General features: G+C 43.7%; 1 protein-coding gene across 2 annotated transcripts in view; it reads right to left on the reverse strand.

The window, feature by feature from the left end:
• Positions 1–6,757, reverse strand: part of VAPB (VAMP associated protein B and C) — a 95,433-nt gene extending 88,676 nt beyond the window's left edge. The window contains exon 1 of one of the 2 annotated variants that reach the window (XM_070744552.1): positions 6,133–6,757. In XM_070744552.1, coding sequence (XP_070600653.1) covers positions 6,133–6,190 — 58 coding nt within the window. In that variant the 5' untranslated portion in view covers positions 6,191–6,757. The remainder of the gene's footprint in view (positions 1–6,132) is intronic. The other variant, XM_070744554.1, reaches the window with a different exon arrangement.
• Positions 6,758–16,444: the final 9,687 nt, after the last annotated feature.

Here is a 16,444-nt window from a genome sequence, read left to right on the forward strand (position 1 = left end):
TCGGGGGGGGGGGGGTTCTGATCGAACGACTGTTTCACATGCCTAAGACCATGGGAAAAGACAAATTTCCGGTGGTATTAGGAACTAAAGTATCTATTCTGGCGCCTTGGAATGTATTTTTACAATCTGACCAATCAGGCGTTTACAGTGGGGGTGTCCCTCTGACCTTTCTGCCAATCAGCTTAAAGCTCTGTTGGGAGAATTGGTGCTGGGGGTCATCAAAACATGACGAAGTGTATTAAGGGGTCGCGACATTAGAAAGATTGAGAACCACTGCTCTAACTGATTAAGTCCAACTATCATGGTTATTCTGCCACTGGATCAAATATCAGAAGCCAGAAACGCAATGAACTGTTTGTTTGCAAGATGATACTTTGGGGGAAAAGGTCTACTCAGCAGTAATTCTGAGTCTTTGTATAAGCCTGCCTGGTTAGGATTACCAAGCACCAGCTGAGTTAAAGTTGTTAACATAATACATCTGCATGGCCTTCCGCCAGTTCAGGCTTAACAGGAACCAGATGAATCAGGGCAGAGTAATTGCAGCCTCCAGTTTAAAGCTTTCTGCTGGAGGATAACTCATGATTGTAAAGTTATGTGGTCACTTGCCCCTACCTCCTGATAGCGTTCTTTACTGTACAAATGCTTTACAATCTGGAGCCTGACCTTTGCTCTCCTGCCTTTGTGCTGCAACTCATTTGAAAATAGGCTTTATGGTATTATAACTATGGTTCTGAGATTCCTGACACAGAGCAAAGAATCACTTTAAATTATATACAATGGGTGGGGAGAAGACAATAGCCTAACTTACACTTTAAATTATCACTATTAACTACAGTAATATAACTAATTTTATATATACAAGTTAGAAATGCTCAAGTGGGCCTCCTCCGGGTCCAGACAACTAAACAATGTCGTTTGGCGGGGCCCAGGGGAAGAGCCTTCTCTGTGGCAGCCCTGGCCCTCTGGAACCAACTCCCCCCGGAGGTTAGAATTGCCCCCACCCTCCTCGCCTTTCGTAAGCTCCTTAAAACCCACCTCTGCCGTCAGGCATGGGGGAACTGAGATACTCTTTCCCCCTAGGCCTTTACAATTTATGCATGGTATGTTTGTTTATAGGTATGATTGGTTTTAAAATAAGGGTTTTTTAGTTGTTGTAGTATTGGATTTACATGCTGTTTTTATTATTGTTGTTAGCCGCCCCGAGTCTACGGAGAGGGGCGGCATACAAAGCCAATAAATGAATGAATGAATGAATGAATGAATGACAGGCCTGAAATTCATCAGATGTTGCTCAATCACACCAAGTCCCAATAGCAGTTCATACAAATGGCCGTTATCTCATGGCCTGACACAAGTAGAATAGTACTTTGGGAATTGGGGAGGCGTGGTTTGGTTGCACGAGAGGGAAAAATACTACCCACAACAAATTCTTTCCAGAGATTCATGGTCATCCTTTGTTCAGCACCAACCGGAAGTACAGGAGAGGATCATGGACGTTGAGAGAACCAGAGCGGTCCATGTGATGAACTTGTGGGTGTGGGGACGAGGGACGAACCTTAACCTGGGTGCAGAACTGTAGGAAAAGTTAGTATCGGGTTGACTACAGTTCGTAACCAACATGGCTCCGTTAATAAATTGGAATTTGGAAGGCGGCCATGGTTTGGGGGTATTCTAAAATTTCAGTATTGGTTTTGAATCTCACCTATTTCTTCTGAGCATAGGGATGTGTATTTATCCATCTGATAAAACACAATTTGAATGAAGAAACACCACCCTCTCCACTGTATCAACTTTCTAACTACCATTATTGCTTAACAGCAGTATCCCTCTTTTTAAGGAATTTTTAACTACCATTATACCTAACAGCAGTTAGATATGCTAACTCATGTAAAAGTGAGGTGGGTGTTTGTAGAAATCAAATGATAACTGAAACTACACAATTCAATTTAGCTAAATACAAACCTCCCTCCATAACACCTACACCTACAAAAAGATATTGACAAAATTGAACGGGTCCAAAGACGGGCTACAAGAATGGTGGAAGGTCTTAAGCATAAAACGTATCAGGAAAGACTTCATGAACTCAATCTGTATAGTCTGGAGGACAGAAGGAAAAGGGGGGACATGATCGAAACATTTAAATATGTTAAAGGGTAAAATAAGGTCCAGGAGGGAAGTGTTTTTAATAGGAAAGTGAACACAAGAACAAGGGGACACAATCTGAAGTTAGTTGGGGGAAAGATCAAAAGCAACATGAGAAAATATTATTTTACTGAAAGAGTAGTATATCCTTGGAACAAACTTCCAGCAGACGTGGTAGATAAATCCACAGTAACTGAATTTAAACATGCCTGGGATAAACATACAGTAGTCCCTCGCTATACCGCGCTTCACCTACTGCGGCTTCACTTCATCGCGGGTTTCTGAGGAAGTCGATCGGCAGATTTAAACAGCCCGCTGAACTCGATCGGCAGGTTTTTCAAAAAAAAAAAATATCTAAAATTGTAAATACTGTATTTAAATACTGTATCTAAAATAAATACTGTGTGGCAATGGTTTATAAACACTTAAAACAATGAAAACTTACCAAACAATTACAACATAAATACTTAAATAAGTACTATCAGTCGATAAATTCCCCATCGCGGATTTCACCTATCGCGGCCAGGTCTGGAACGTAACACCAGCGATAGGTGAGGGGCTACTGTATATCCATCCTAAGATAAAATACAGAAAATAGTATAAGGGCAGACTAGATGGACCATGAGGTCTTTTTCTGCCGTCAGACTTCTATGTTTCTGTTTCTAACAGAGCTAAACTAGTATTATAAGCACACATATGAAGGAGCTACCCAAAACAAAGTACTATTTACAAGTATGTGTTTAAAGAATAAGTATTTGACATTTATTTGTTCTAAAAATATGCAGCTTAAAACAGAGCTAAAGTTTGTTATTAAAATACCTGCAACAATATGCCAAGTAAAAATATTTTAGGTGCACTCATTATAAATGAAGACAGTTTAAACTTTACAAGCAGCTCTTTCTACTCACTGTAGGACCAGAGGTTAATGTTTCATTTCTGAAGGGATAACTAACAACAAATCACAATAGAAAGAGATTATCTCTGAAAGACTCTTCCAATTCTAAGGGTGTTTGCTTTCTTGTATGCAAACAGAAGACAAGAAAATGACCAGCTTGTCTAAGGAAAGAAATTACATTATTAAGAGTATGTGAGTTCAAGGAAAAATAAAAGGAGGTATTATAGAACTATTTAAAATTGTGCAAAAATAGTAAATATAAAGGGAGTGGGGAGATCCAGAAGGACCAAATTACGAAGGGAGGAGTTTATAAAACAAACACTATGTTACACAAGCACTAATTGAACTATGGAATTCAAAGCCACTAGATGCAATCAAGGCCTCCAGTCGGGACAGCTTTGTAAGAACATTATGGAGTCCATGGAGGATAAGGCTAACAATGGCTAATAGTTATCTTCGATATCTGAGACAGTAAGATTCAAGCTATACTAATAATTGCTTGGGGATACAAAAGCTTGGTTATGCTGCTTGTAGGTTAACCAAAGACACATGCTTAATGCTGTTGGAACAGAAAGCTGGATTAGATCACATCTTTATTCCATCCAGCACAAATGAAAGAAAATAAAAGTTGCAGTATGTTATATATTAGAGAATTACAGAAATTTGAAATGTAAATAAATCCAGAGCTACATGCCCAGGTATACCACATGACCTAACCTTAACGCATCTACTGTGACCTAGGGGTGGATCTCTTGCCTCCCAATCTGGGGGTTGTGAGTTTGATCCTAGAGGGATGTGTCTCCTGCTTGGGTAGAGGGTTGGACTAGATCAGTGATTTTCAACCTTTTTTGAGCCGCGGCACATTTTTTACATTTACAAAATCCTGGGGCACACCACCAACCAAAATGACACAAAATGACACTCTAACACAGTACATATTATACATATAGTTAATAATCTATATACACCATCAGGATAGACATAACCAGCTGAGGCTGAGGATGAATCTAGTGGTGGCAACATTTACCTCCAGTCCTGACCAGGATTAAAAATCGGGACCATGGGATGACAAGTCCACGGCAGCCCGAGCGGGGACCTTCCTGGGTATGGATGAGAGGCGGCCTGCTATTGGTTCATTGCTAGTGGTTGGGATGAATCCTAGAAGGTGATTGGTCAGTGAGCGTTCCCTGTGCCTCCACTCTTCCTGTCCCTGATAGCTGAAGGGATTGTGAGGGGAATGTTTATGTTTGGGGCGGCTGGCCGGATAAATGGTCTCCGTGGGCCATATCTGGCATGCAGGCCATAGTTTGGGGACCCATGTTTAATTTCCCCATGGCACACCTGACCATGTCTCATGGCACACTAATGTGCCATGTCACACTGGTTGAAAAACACTGGACTAGATGACCTGCAAGATCCCTTCCAACTCTATTAAGCTGCTAAAAAGGTAGGTAGGTATAGCTTAAAATTTTAGACATCTGCATGACTAAAATTTAGCAAAACACAACAAAATTGTCTCTTCATCTCTTAGCCAAACCTCCTTTTCTCACAGCCAAATCCACAATCACTGGCACACCTCCAACCCCACCCTATTTGACTTTACTTGCCGTGGTTAGAACTTGTGAGTAAAAATGCACATGACTGCACCAAGGATCCAAAAGTAACACAACAAATAGTGTACAAATTCAGTTTAGGCAGCCATAAGACTAGCTATTTCCACTACCACCACCCCTTTTTTTGGAGAAACCTAAAACACTGAGATTCTTAACCACACCGATCTGAAAGGGTTCTTAACTAAAATGAACACTTTCTTCCTTCACAGAAACCTAATCAGAATCCAGCTAATTGATTCAGCAGGAGTAACAGAACAACTCTGACAAAGACCAGCATTCATTCATTCTATCTATCATCTATCTATCTATCTATCTATCTATCTATCTATCTATCTATCTATCTATCTATCTATCTATCTATCTATCTATCTATCTGTTATCAGCATAAATGTTACATACACACACACATATATGCATACCTACACACACACATGCCTACATATACACACACATATACTGTACATACCTAGACACACATACCTACATACACACACACACACACACACACATTCATTTTATTTATTTATTTATTTTGTCCAATACATAATAATACACATTGAAGGTTATAGAGGATATAGTAGAGAAGATATAGGAGATATAGGAGAGACTATAGGACAGGGGACAGAAGGCACTCTAGTGAACTTATGTACGCCCCTTATATATACACATACCTACACACACACACACACACCCCTACACACACACATACCTACGCACACACACACATACCTACGCACACACACATATACATACCTACATACCTACAAATGAATAAATAAATCCTTTAATACGTTCAATAGGAAACTTAAGGACCAAGCCTGGGAGTAAAAAATCTCCCCGGCAGTAGCTCGCCAACACATGATTATGTACACAATTGTTGCACAATCCGCTTTTGGTCGGTTTCCCCCCCCCCCCCCTCTCGACCTTAAAAAAAAAGGCGACATCGGCAGCGTCTCCCACCCTCGTTCCGCAAAGAGGGACCCAACCTTTCTTTCAGGTCACGTTAAGCGAGGCCTGGAAGCTCCCCTTGGAAAGAAGGAGGGGAGCTTTGCGCAGACCGGCCACCAAGTGCCCCCCCCTCCGCCCACCATCTCCAGGGGACGCCGGGCAGGTTGGCTCCGGGAAGCTTTTCGCTTTTCCTTATCCGTCCCAAGCAGCACCAAAGGCCCCGAAGACGCCGAGCGGTCCCCGGGTCCCTCCTGCCGTTCCCACCCCGCCGGCGCTCCTTTGCTGGCGGGCGACCCAAGGCAGCGCTCGGCCTGCTCTCTCTCTCTCCCCAACCAGAAGGGCGTTTTGCCCCAGCGAGCCCGACGCGGCGGCCCCCGGAAAATGGCTGCCGCTGGAGTCGAGCCTTTCCAGGCAAGAGCAGCTGCGGCAGAGCGCGCGCCTCCAAGCCGCGCAAAGCGGATTCCAACCGGACGGAGGATTTGGGAGAGGCGCATCCAAAGGCGGAGGGCCACCTCGCCTCCCTTCCTTCCTCACCTTTGAATCTTAGCTCGTGCTGCGGCTCCAGGATCAAGACCTGCTCGGTCTTCGCCATGTTGGCTCCCCGCTCCTCCTTCTCCTCCTCGGCGGCGGTTCAAGCACCAAGCGGGGCCGGAGGGAAAGCGGAGCTAACGCCAGTGACGGCCCTCGGGAAGGGGAGGGGGGGTGACCAAAAAAAAGGGAGAAAAGGAATGGAAACTGAGGCAGCCGCAGCAGCCTTTCACCCCGACAAGGCAAAGCGGCGCGGGGAAGGTGGTTGGGTGGGAAACCTGAAGCAGGACCCGCTGGCGACTTGGGGCACGGCCAGAGAAATAAGCCGGCGCGCGCCCAGCACGCAAAAGCTGACGCTTCCCACCCTCGCCGGGAGGAGGAGGAGGCGGCAGCGGCGGCGGGGAAGGACGCTGCAGCACGGGCGGGCCTGGGCCGGCTTTGGGAGGAGGAGGAAAAGGAGGGCGAAAGGGGGACTGTAAGCTGACGTTTCCCCCCGGCCCGGCCTGAGAGGGGCCCTAAGGCCGCCCTTTTCTTTTCGTCAGGGGAGGTTTTGCGCGTAACGTGGGAAGAGGTTTTGAAGGCAAGAATAAAAATAAAGGGGAGGCGCGCAAGCGCTGCGCCACTTTCGAGCGCGCCGGGCTAGCGTGGCGCACCACTGAGGGCGCGTTCTGAGGAGATGGGGAAACATAAGGGGCCGAAACAATTTTATTTGTTTGTTTGTTTATTATACAAATATAGTATTGTATTTTTTTGTCAAGTACGTGTTGGAGGTATACAAAGATATAAGGGGCGTGCATAAGTGCACTAGAGTGCCTTCCGTCCCCTGTCTTATTGTCTCTCCTATATCCCATATATCTTCTCTTCTATCCCTATATCTTTCTTCTATTCTCTCATCGATTATTTTATCCTATATTCTCTCTTCTATTCTTTCTCTAATTCTATTTCCTTAAAGGTGTCCTCTATTACCTTCATTGTGTATTATTGTGTATTGGACTAACTAACCAACCAACCAAATAAATAAACAAACAAATAAATATTTTTTTAAAAAAACAGTGTTCATATGCATGATAATAGTAAGAGAAAAACGTTAGGACAAGGGATGGAAGCAGTGATGGGCTCCTACGGGTACAGTCAGGAACGCAGTACCGGTAGCAAAATTTGGAGCTCCACCCAAGAGCACCCAATTTGCACTGAAAGATGTTGAAACAAAATGCATAAGCCACGCCCACAGTGTGGTAGTAAACATTTTGGTAGCCTATCACTGGACGGAAAGCCCCTTACTAACCTCTTAGGAATCAGGAGAGGTCAACAGTGGATAGTCTAAGACAGTGGTTCCCAAACTTTTTTGGGCTATGCCAGTGGTGGGCTCGTACAGGTACGGTCAGGAACACAGTACTGGTAGCCAAATTTTGATATTTTTTTTCTTTTTTTCCCTTCTGGGCTCTGGGTATGTTTTTCCTATCACAATAAATGAGGTTGAATGTGTATAATTTTAGAAGAGCTGTGCGTGCATGTGGGTACATACACTATATAGTAGATAATCATGGGTGGGCTACTGCCTGGACATGGGGGAACGCAGTGGGGTAGCGAAAATGGAGCTCCATCCCAGAGCACCCAATTTGCACTGAAAGATGTTGAAAGAAAATGCATAAGCCACGCCCACAGTGTGGTAGTGAAAATTTTGGTAGCCCATTTACTACCTCACTGTGGGCATAGCTTATGCAGGACACCCTGCATTTTCTTTCAACATCTTTCAATGCAAATTGGGTCCTCTGGGGTGGAGCTCCATTTTTGCTACCCCACTGCGTACACCCCCCGGCCCGAGCAGTAGCCCACCCCTGCTTGTTCCTTATCAGATATTGTTTGCACCAGAAAGAAAGGATAAAGAGGATTGTCCAATGTTAAGGTTCAATTCATTGTCAAAATTGACTTGCTTCCTTTATCGGTTGATCATCACTTGCTTGGCCTTATTGAAAGCTATAGAGCTATGCACTTGATTATGTGAATGAAATTCCTTCAAGAAATTAAAAATTAAAAATGGAAGAATGTAAGGGCAAATCACTTTGTTTTTGTAAGAAAATTATTATTATTATTATTATTATTATTATTATTATTATTAATTAGACTTGTATGCCGCCCCTCTCCGAGCACTCGGAGCGGCTCACAACAACAATACACAATATACAAATCTAATGTTAAAAAACAGTTTAAAAACCCTTATTATAAAAAACAATTACACAACCTAAACAAACCATACATAAAAAACCATAGTAGCTAAGGGGTTTATGCTAGCACACCTACACCCACACCCCTTTTGGCAAGCAAACGAAAAAAGGTTTGCCATAATTGGTCCATGCCAATGATGGCGAACCTATGGCACATATCTCCTGGCACACGAGCTGTTGCCCTAGCTCAGCTCCAAGGTGCATGTGTGTGTGTGCCAGCCAGCTCATTTTTGGCCCACACAGAGGCTCTGAGAGGGAGGGGGGATGAGGAAGGGCGTTTTTACCCTCCCACAGCTCCAGGGAAGCCTTTGGAGCATGAGGAGGGCAAAACATGAGCCTATTGGGCGCACCAGAAATTGGAAGGTAGGCCATTTCCACCCTCCCAAGGGCCTCCAGGGGGGGGTGAGAGAAGCTGTTTTCACCCTCCCTAGGCATTGAATTATGGATGCGGGCACTCATGCATGGGCGACAGCGCACGCCCACGCTCTTTTGGCAGCTCGGAAAAAACGTTCACCATAGAAACATAGAAGACTGACGGCAGAAAAAGACCTCATGGTCCATCTAGTCTGCCCTTATACTTTTTTCTGTATTTTATCTTAGGATGGATCTATGTTTATCCCAGGCATGTTTAAATTCAGTTACTGTGGATTTATCTACCACGTCTGCTGGAAGTTTGTTCCAAGGATCTACTACTCTTTCAGTAAAATAATATTTTCTCATGTTGCTTTTGATCTTTCCCCCAACTAACTTCAGATTGTGTCCCCTTGTTCTTGTGTTCACTTTGCTATTAAAAACACTTCCCTCCTGGACCTTATTTAACCCTTTAATATATTTAAATGTTTCGATCATGTCCCCCCTTTTCCATCACTGGTCTATGCTATTGTCCAGTTGAGGAATTAGTTGCTATTTGGAATGTGAGGGAAGAACTTTGGACTAGAATATTTCTTTATTTTTTTAAAAGGATTTGGCTGTTAATTTTTCTTTTCCTTTTTTTAAATTTTTTTTTATTTAAATATTTCTATGTGGTTTCTCTTTTCCTGTAGAGAAAGAGGGAGGGAGAGAGATGTTGAAAGCTAAGCGTGCCACAGGAAGACTATGAGGAATAAGCAGGACTGAGCATCATCTAGAGATGCTATTGGGGGCTATGTTGTGATGGATAGGGAGTGCCAGTAACTCTATTGCACCCACAATCACTCAGAAACACTATTCAAGGTAATGCAGGCTCTCTAGGGAAGGATTGATTTACTTGCAGAGCCACTGTAAAGAATATTCATGGAATATATTGGATAAAATCACACTAATTCGCATGCAGAACCATCTCCTCACACACAAAGCTGAAAACTTTGGGAAACTCTGTGTTAGGGGAACAGATTGTGGAGGTGAGCTGGAGAGAATCCTTGCACAACTTTGTGTGGTATATTACTTGTGCCCTTTCTTGGACTGAAAAATTCTGCTATCAGTTAGCCATGCCTTAGCGTCCTTTCAGTTGGGCTGTTGCAATGTTTTCTACAGAAGACTGTCCTTGAAGAACATCTGGAATCTGCAGTTAAAGCAGTTATGGGTACATCACAATCTCTGCACACTACCCCTCTGTTCCACAAACAACATTGGTTATAGTGAGATGGGTGGCAAATGCTGTAATAAATAAATATCATAAATGTACTTGTCAGTTTTTGTTTTTAAAATCGTGGTTAGCCACGCAGAATCATTTGATTGAGATGGGCTGCCATATAAATTGAATAAATACATAAATCTAGCTACTTGTGGTCTTTATTCCTCAGATATATCACTGCATCTGTCCAAATTGTTTGTTTCAATTTTATTTTGAACACAAAGCCCCCTTCAAAGTGTTTTACAACATTAAAACAATAAAAATGCAATACCACAATATGATTTTTATTTTTATTAAAAAAAACCTGTACTGTAGTCAAAATTCATTATTGGTTTTTGTCTTGAAATGAAGTGAAAAGGCTATAGTGGGGAGGGGGTAGATCTGTAGTTCTACATATGTTGTTCCCACCATCCCTTTTTATTAGCTAGGTTGTCTGGGGCTGAATTGATTTGCAGTTTGGGGGGAAAAAATCAAACTCAATAATATTGAGTTTGACACATTATTGAATGTGCAGATGACATAAAATTGGATGGGATAGCAATACTCTAGATGACACAATGCAATATGATCTTGGTCGGGTAGAAGGAAAATAATAAAATGCAACTCAGCATTCTTCAGCTTGGTTAGTCGATGTGATAGAGTTGAAAAGGATTTTGGAATTATATTTTATGATAGGATGTAAATGAGTAAGCAGTGTGATAATGGCTGCAAAACAATTGCTTCCAAATCATGGGCAATACTACTTTCACTCCTATATTGCATTTGTAAGATGCTACTTTAAGAGACTGGAGGATGTTTAATCTTGAACAAAAAGTAACCATGGGAAGTCAGATTGCAAATTTTTAGCTATGCAAAGAAGGGCCACATGGGAAAATCAAGTTCTATTCATAGGATAATCTCATAGTTCCAGTTGGGGCTGGTATCTTAAGAAGGGCAGATTATGTTTTCTAATCTAAAAGTAATTTGAAAACTCTGCACATTATCTGAGAGATGGTGGGCCCTTCGGTTGCGTGTGTTCAAGCATTAGTTTATTTTTTGTTTATTTTTATTTATTTATTATTAGAGTTGAAAGGGACCTTACAGGTCATCCAGTTCAACCCCCTGCCTGAGCAGGAAATCCTACATCACCCCAGCCAAGTGGCAGTCCAATCTCCTCTTGAAAGTGTCCAAAGTTGGGGAGTCCACAACCTCCGCTGGCAGGCCGTTCCACTGATAGATCGCTCTCACTGTTAGGAAATTCTTTCTTATCTCCAGGTTGAATCTTTCCTTGGTCAGTTTCCAACCGTTGTTCCTCGTCCGGCCCTCTGGTGCCCTGGAAAACAGTGTGCCCCCTCCTCTCTGTGGCAACCCCTCAAGTACCTGTATACAGCTATCATGTCCCCCCAGCCCTTCTTTTTACTAGACTATCCATGCCCAGTTCCAGCAACCTTTCCTCGTATGACCTGGTCTCTAGTCTCCTTATCATTTTAGTTGCTCTTTTCTGCACCCTCTCTAGAGCAGTGTTCCCTCTAATTTTTTTGGGGGGTGGGCGGAAAAGTATAGTGTCTGAGCGGCAGTCCCTTTGGGACTGGGCGGCACAGAAATAATAAATAAACAAACAAACAAACAAATAAATAAAGAACCCACCCTGTTTTGCCTCAGAGAATTTCAAAATAAAATACTGTACTGTGTGTCTATAACAGTGAGCTCATAATAGGGCAACTCTATCAATATCAAAATGCCACTTAAATAGTTGAGCTAGTTTCAAACTAGATTTTGATTTTCTTTCTCTCTTCCTTACTCCCATTCTTTTTCTTTCTCTTTTTCTTCCTCTCTTTTTTCTGTTTCTCTCTCTTCCTCTCTTCCTCTCTCTCTCCTTCCCTCTCACTCTTTCCCTCTCGGCTTCTGGGCAGGTTTGGAAAACTCTGAGTTGATGATGATTTTTAAGTGAGCGATTGCTCACTGCTCAGCTTAGAGGGAACTATGCTCTAGAGTCTCTGTATCTTTTTTGAAGTGTGGTGACCAGAACTGGATGCAATACTCCAGGTGCGGTCTGACCAGGGCCTTATAGAGTGGTATTATTTTTATTCATTAGGTTTTTTTAAAAAATCTCACCTGCATTAACTTTATAAATAACTCTGGGAAGCAAACATGCATAATACTCTCTATTTCCCCCACAATAGCAACCCTGAGGTTGGAATTAGCGACCTGCCCAAAGTCATCCAGCCTACTTTCACGACCAAGGTGGGACTAGAACTCACACTCTTCTGGTTTCTAGATCAGCATCATAATCACTACACTAAACTAGCTCTCAGGTGGATAGACATATGTATATTTGTTTGCTGGTCAATGATTAAAATAAAGACTTGACTTTTTAAATTATTAATTTTTTTGCAATTTAAATTTTGGTTTCTTGGTTTCTTGAATCTGATGGTCTAAATCACTGGTCCCCAGTCTTTCTGGCTCCACAGACCTCTGGGATGGTTTCACATATGCAACCTATGTGCAAATTTATTTATTTATTTTATTTATTTTATTTATTTATTGTTAGAGTTGAAAGGGACCATGAAGGCCATCGAGTTCAACCCCCTGCCCAAGCAGGAACCCAATCAAGTGGCAGTTCAATCTTCTCTTAAAAATGTCCAGAGTGTTGGAGTTCACAATGTCCGCTGGTAGGTTGTTCCATTGGTTGATCGCTCTGACCGTCAGGAAGTTCCTCCTTATCTCCATGTTGAATCTCTCCTTGGTCAGCTTGCAGCCGTTGTTCCTCGTCCGGCCCTCTGGTGCCCTGAAGAATAAAGTGATCCCCTCCTCTCTGTGACATCCCCTCGTATACTTGTAGACTGCTATCATGTCCGCTCTGGCCCTCCTTTTCTCTAGGCTATGCATGCCCAGTTCCCTCAGTCTCTCTTCGTAAATCTTGGTTTCCAATCCCTTAATCATCTTGGTTGCTCTTTTTTGCACCTTCTCCAGAGTTTCAATGAAATCACATAGGTTGTTTAACATACACAACCTATGTGCAACCACTCGTGGAAATGAAGCTTGACATGCTTGCCTGGTGCTTACATGGCCCGATTTCCAAAAGACCATGGACCAGTACTAGTTTGTGGCCCGGGGAATGGGGACCCATGATCTCAATCCGGGCCCACTAAATTCATAATTTTAAATCCTGTGGACTACTAATATGATCTGCCTGGTTAGATGGGCATGGCTAGGTGGTTATGTGACTGGGTGAGCATGGCCAACTTGATGTCACATCAAGGGCTACCTCGCTGGCCTCTACTCACCCCTCCCCTCCCAGTCACTTCTTGCCTGTCTTCCCGGGCTCTTTAGGGTCCCATCAGGAAACTATTGTTGGAAGTAAGCAGCCACCAGGAGAAAGTTGGCAAAACAGCTGGCTCAGTTCAAATTGGATTTGACTGAGAAGGCGGCTCAGCAGAAGCACCTCACTGAGGACTACAAGCATAGGCTTTCCAAGCACAGAGAAATCCTGCGAGAGTGGAAGGCCAGGTATCGACACCTGGAGGCTCAGTGAGCTGAGGTGGTCAGCCTGTTCTAGACCATGGAAAGAGGCCCTCCAGCTCTTTGCCACCAGTGGCACTTCTCTGCAGCATAAAGTATTGCACAAGGAGGCTGAAGTAGACCCCCAGGTTGGAATTTCGCTCCCCCCCTCTGCTGTGGTTAGCTCTGGCCCTGCTCCTGCCCCAATGACTGTGGATGTGGGGGAGACATCCACATGCTGCAGGCCTGTTCCCCCCCTCCCCGGTGGAATCTGATGATGAAGGCTCCTCTGACCAAGAAGACATGAGTGACAGGGAGGAGGAGAGTGTGGCAGACAGCTCAGAAGGAGATCAATTATCTAGCTCCTCCTTGGATTCGGAACAAGAGTTAATGATAGAGCCACGCATGCGGAGAGCGATGCATAGGCAGCAACAACTGAGAGATTACAGTGATCCCCCGATCATTGCGAGGGTTCCGTTCCAGGACCCCTCGCAATGATCGGTTTTGCGCGAAGTAGCGCTGCGGAAGTAAAAACACCATCTGCGCATGCGCAGATGGTGTTTTTACTTCCCAGCAGCGAGGAGCCGAAGATTGGGGTTTCCCCCCCCGCCCACGCAAACTCCTCGCTGCTGCCGCGCCCGCCGCTCACCGGCCCTTCGTCCGGCCACCCGCCGTTCGCTCACTGCTGTTTTAAAACGTCGCCGCCGGCATGTCCCGAAGCCAAACGAACCCGGGTGGCCGGGCGAGCAGCGAGCGAAGGGCGGGTGGCCGGGCAAAGGGCCGGCGAGCGGCGAAGGGCGGGCGAGCCGGGCGAAGGGCGGGCGAAGGGCGGGTGGCCGGGCGAAGGGCGGGCGAGCGGCGAACGGCGGGCGAGCCGGGCGAACGGCGGGCGAATGGCGGGTGGCCGGGCGAAGGGCGGGCGAGCGGCGAACGGCGGGTGGCCGGGCGAACGGCGGGCGAGCGGGTGCTGGGGGGGGCTTCGCCCTCCCGCCAGCAAGAGGGGGAAGACCCAGGGAAGTCGCCCAGCAGCTGATCTGCCCGGCGCCATCTACGCATGCGTGCCCATAGAAAAAAAGGGCGCGCATGCGCAGATGGTGTTTTTACTTCCGGGTTCAAAAATCGCCATATAGCCATTTCGCAATGATCGGGCTCGCAATACCCGGGGGATCACTGTATTATCAAAGAAAATGAGGCCACCTGTGGTTGGGTGGGGCTGTGGTAATTAGTGAGGCTGCTATAAATAGCAGCCTGTGGGTTTGGCCATTGTGGAGGATTATCTGATCCTTGTGTTTCCTGATTGCTTTACTGACTTTGACTTTTTATGTGTGCTGATTTTCCCCGGCGTTGAAACTAAACCAGAGCAAAGTGTATTTCACTTTGTGGAAGAAGAAGGACTGTGAATTGCCTCACAGCTGCAAGCTAAATATCACAGAACTGATAAGGGACTTGTACCAATTACCAGTTTGTTTGGAGAGGAGTGCTCTTTGCTATACCAAAAGGGGGCTTAGTTTAAGTGAATTTTCATTATAAAGAACATTGTTTTGAATTGTCAAACGTGTGTGTGTGTGAAATTTATACCTGTGAATTTTTGGAAGGATTCTACAAGAGCCCGAGAGAACACCCTCTGACCTACACAGAAAGACCCCGAAGCAATACTAGTATTCATTGCATTATCCAGCCCAGGGGCCTTAGTTTGAGGATCATTGATTTAGTGCAATATAAAAAATGCAAATAATTTTTCTGAGGACCACCAAGTTGGTGACCGTTGATCTAAATGGCCTCTTCAAATTCTGTAATTTTGAAAATTTGTGTTTATGTATATACGTTTTCATTCTATCATATCTATTCATTCTCTTGGAATTGTTAAAACAGATGTTGTAAGGGTCCTTCATTTTATACACACTCTGTAGCATTGTTCTACAGTATGTAGTAGAGTCTATGTGAGGATCATAAAAATGCAGCTGGAAACGCCTCGAGCCGTTGCATAAGTGTAGGCTGCAAATACATTTAAATGTCCATTTTGCTGCAGAAGAAATATGTGCTTCCCTCTTCTGCTTGAGGTTGCCCCAAAAGGTAAGATGAAATGACCAGGTCATATTTAATTGCAGACAGAACAAAATTAGCCCTAGACTTTCAGTATGGGTGACTTTTTCGTTGTAGATTCAACCTAGAGAATTATCTGTCACCACAATTAACGATTAAAACATGTTGACAGTTGCCATTCCTTTCCCAAGAGGGTGGGGAAAACATGGATTGGTTTGGTAACACCTTTACAAGTGGTTTTTGCAAATATAGTGCAATGTATCAGCTATATCCTCCAAAGAATCTCACAACAATATGTTGTAATAACAAGTATTGCCTGATAGGATCTTTGAAACTGAGGACTTAAAGCATACTATAATCAATGAAATAGAAAAACCAGTTTAAAGCCAGGCAGTATGCTTGTATTTTATTCAGAAAAAAATAACTTCTGCCTTTCAGCTTATGGCAATTTTATTGCACCCATTTATTTTCCTACCTTTGCAGAGGAATTGTTGCAAAACTAGATTTTTGGATTTCTCTTTTGGATATGCAGTCGAACTGCTGGCTGTGGAAATTCAGGGAGTTGAGGTTCAATACATCTTTGTTGAGGTTGAGAAACAATGCTCTATAGCGGTTTTTCCCAAACTTTTGACATGTGTACCCCTTCTATAATTTTCGTAATGCTTAGTACACCTTGCCCCCCAAAATGGATGTATTTTAATAACAATCAAAATATATTTATTTTTTTCCTTTTTTGGTACATACACAAAATAATAATAAATGAAAAATAAAATTATTCATAATAAAATATAAATAAAATATTATAAATAACATTCATTTGGATCAATGAGAAGGATGAAATTGTGTGTGCTGAGATGACAGATCGTCATAATTTGGTTCCCTGGTTGTTAATTTTAATCTGAGATGCGGTTCCATGTCCAATAGTCTGTTCCTTTTTTTTTTGACTTAATGTCTACAA

This window comes from Erythrolamprus reginae, chromosome 3, assembly GCF_031021105.1.
Source record: "Erythrolamprus reginae isolate rEryReg1 chromosome 3, rEryReg1.hap1, whole genome shotgun sequence".
NCBI lineage: Eukaryota > Metazoa > Chordata > Lepidosauria > Squamata > Dipsadidae > Erythrolamprus > Erythrolamprus reginae.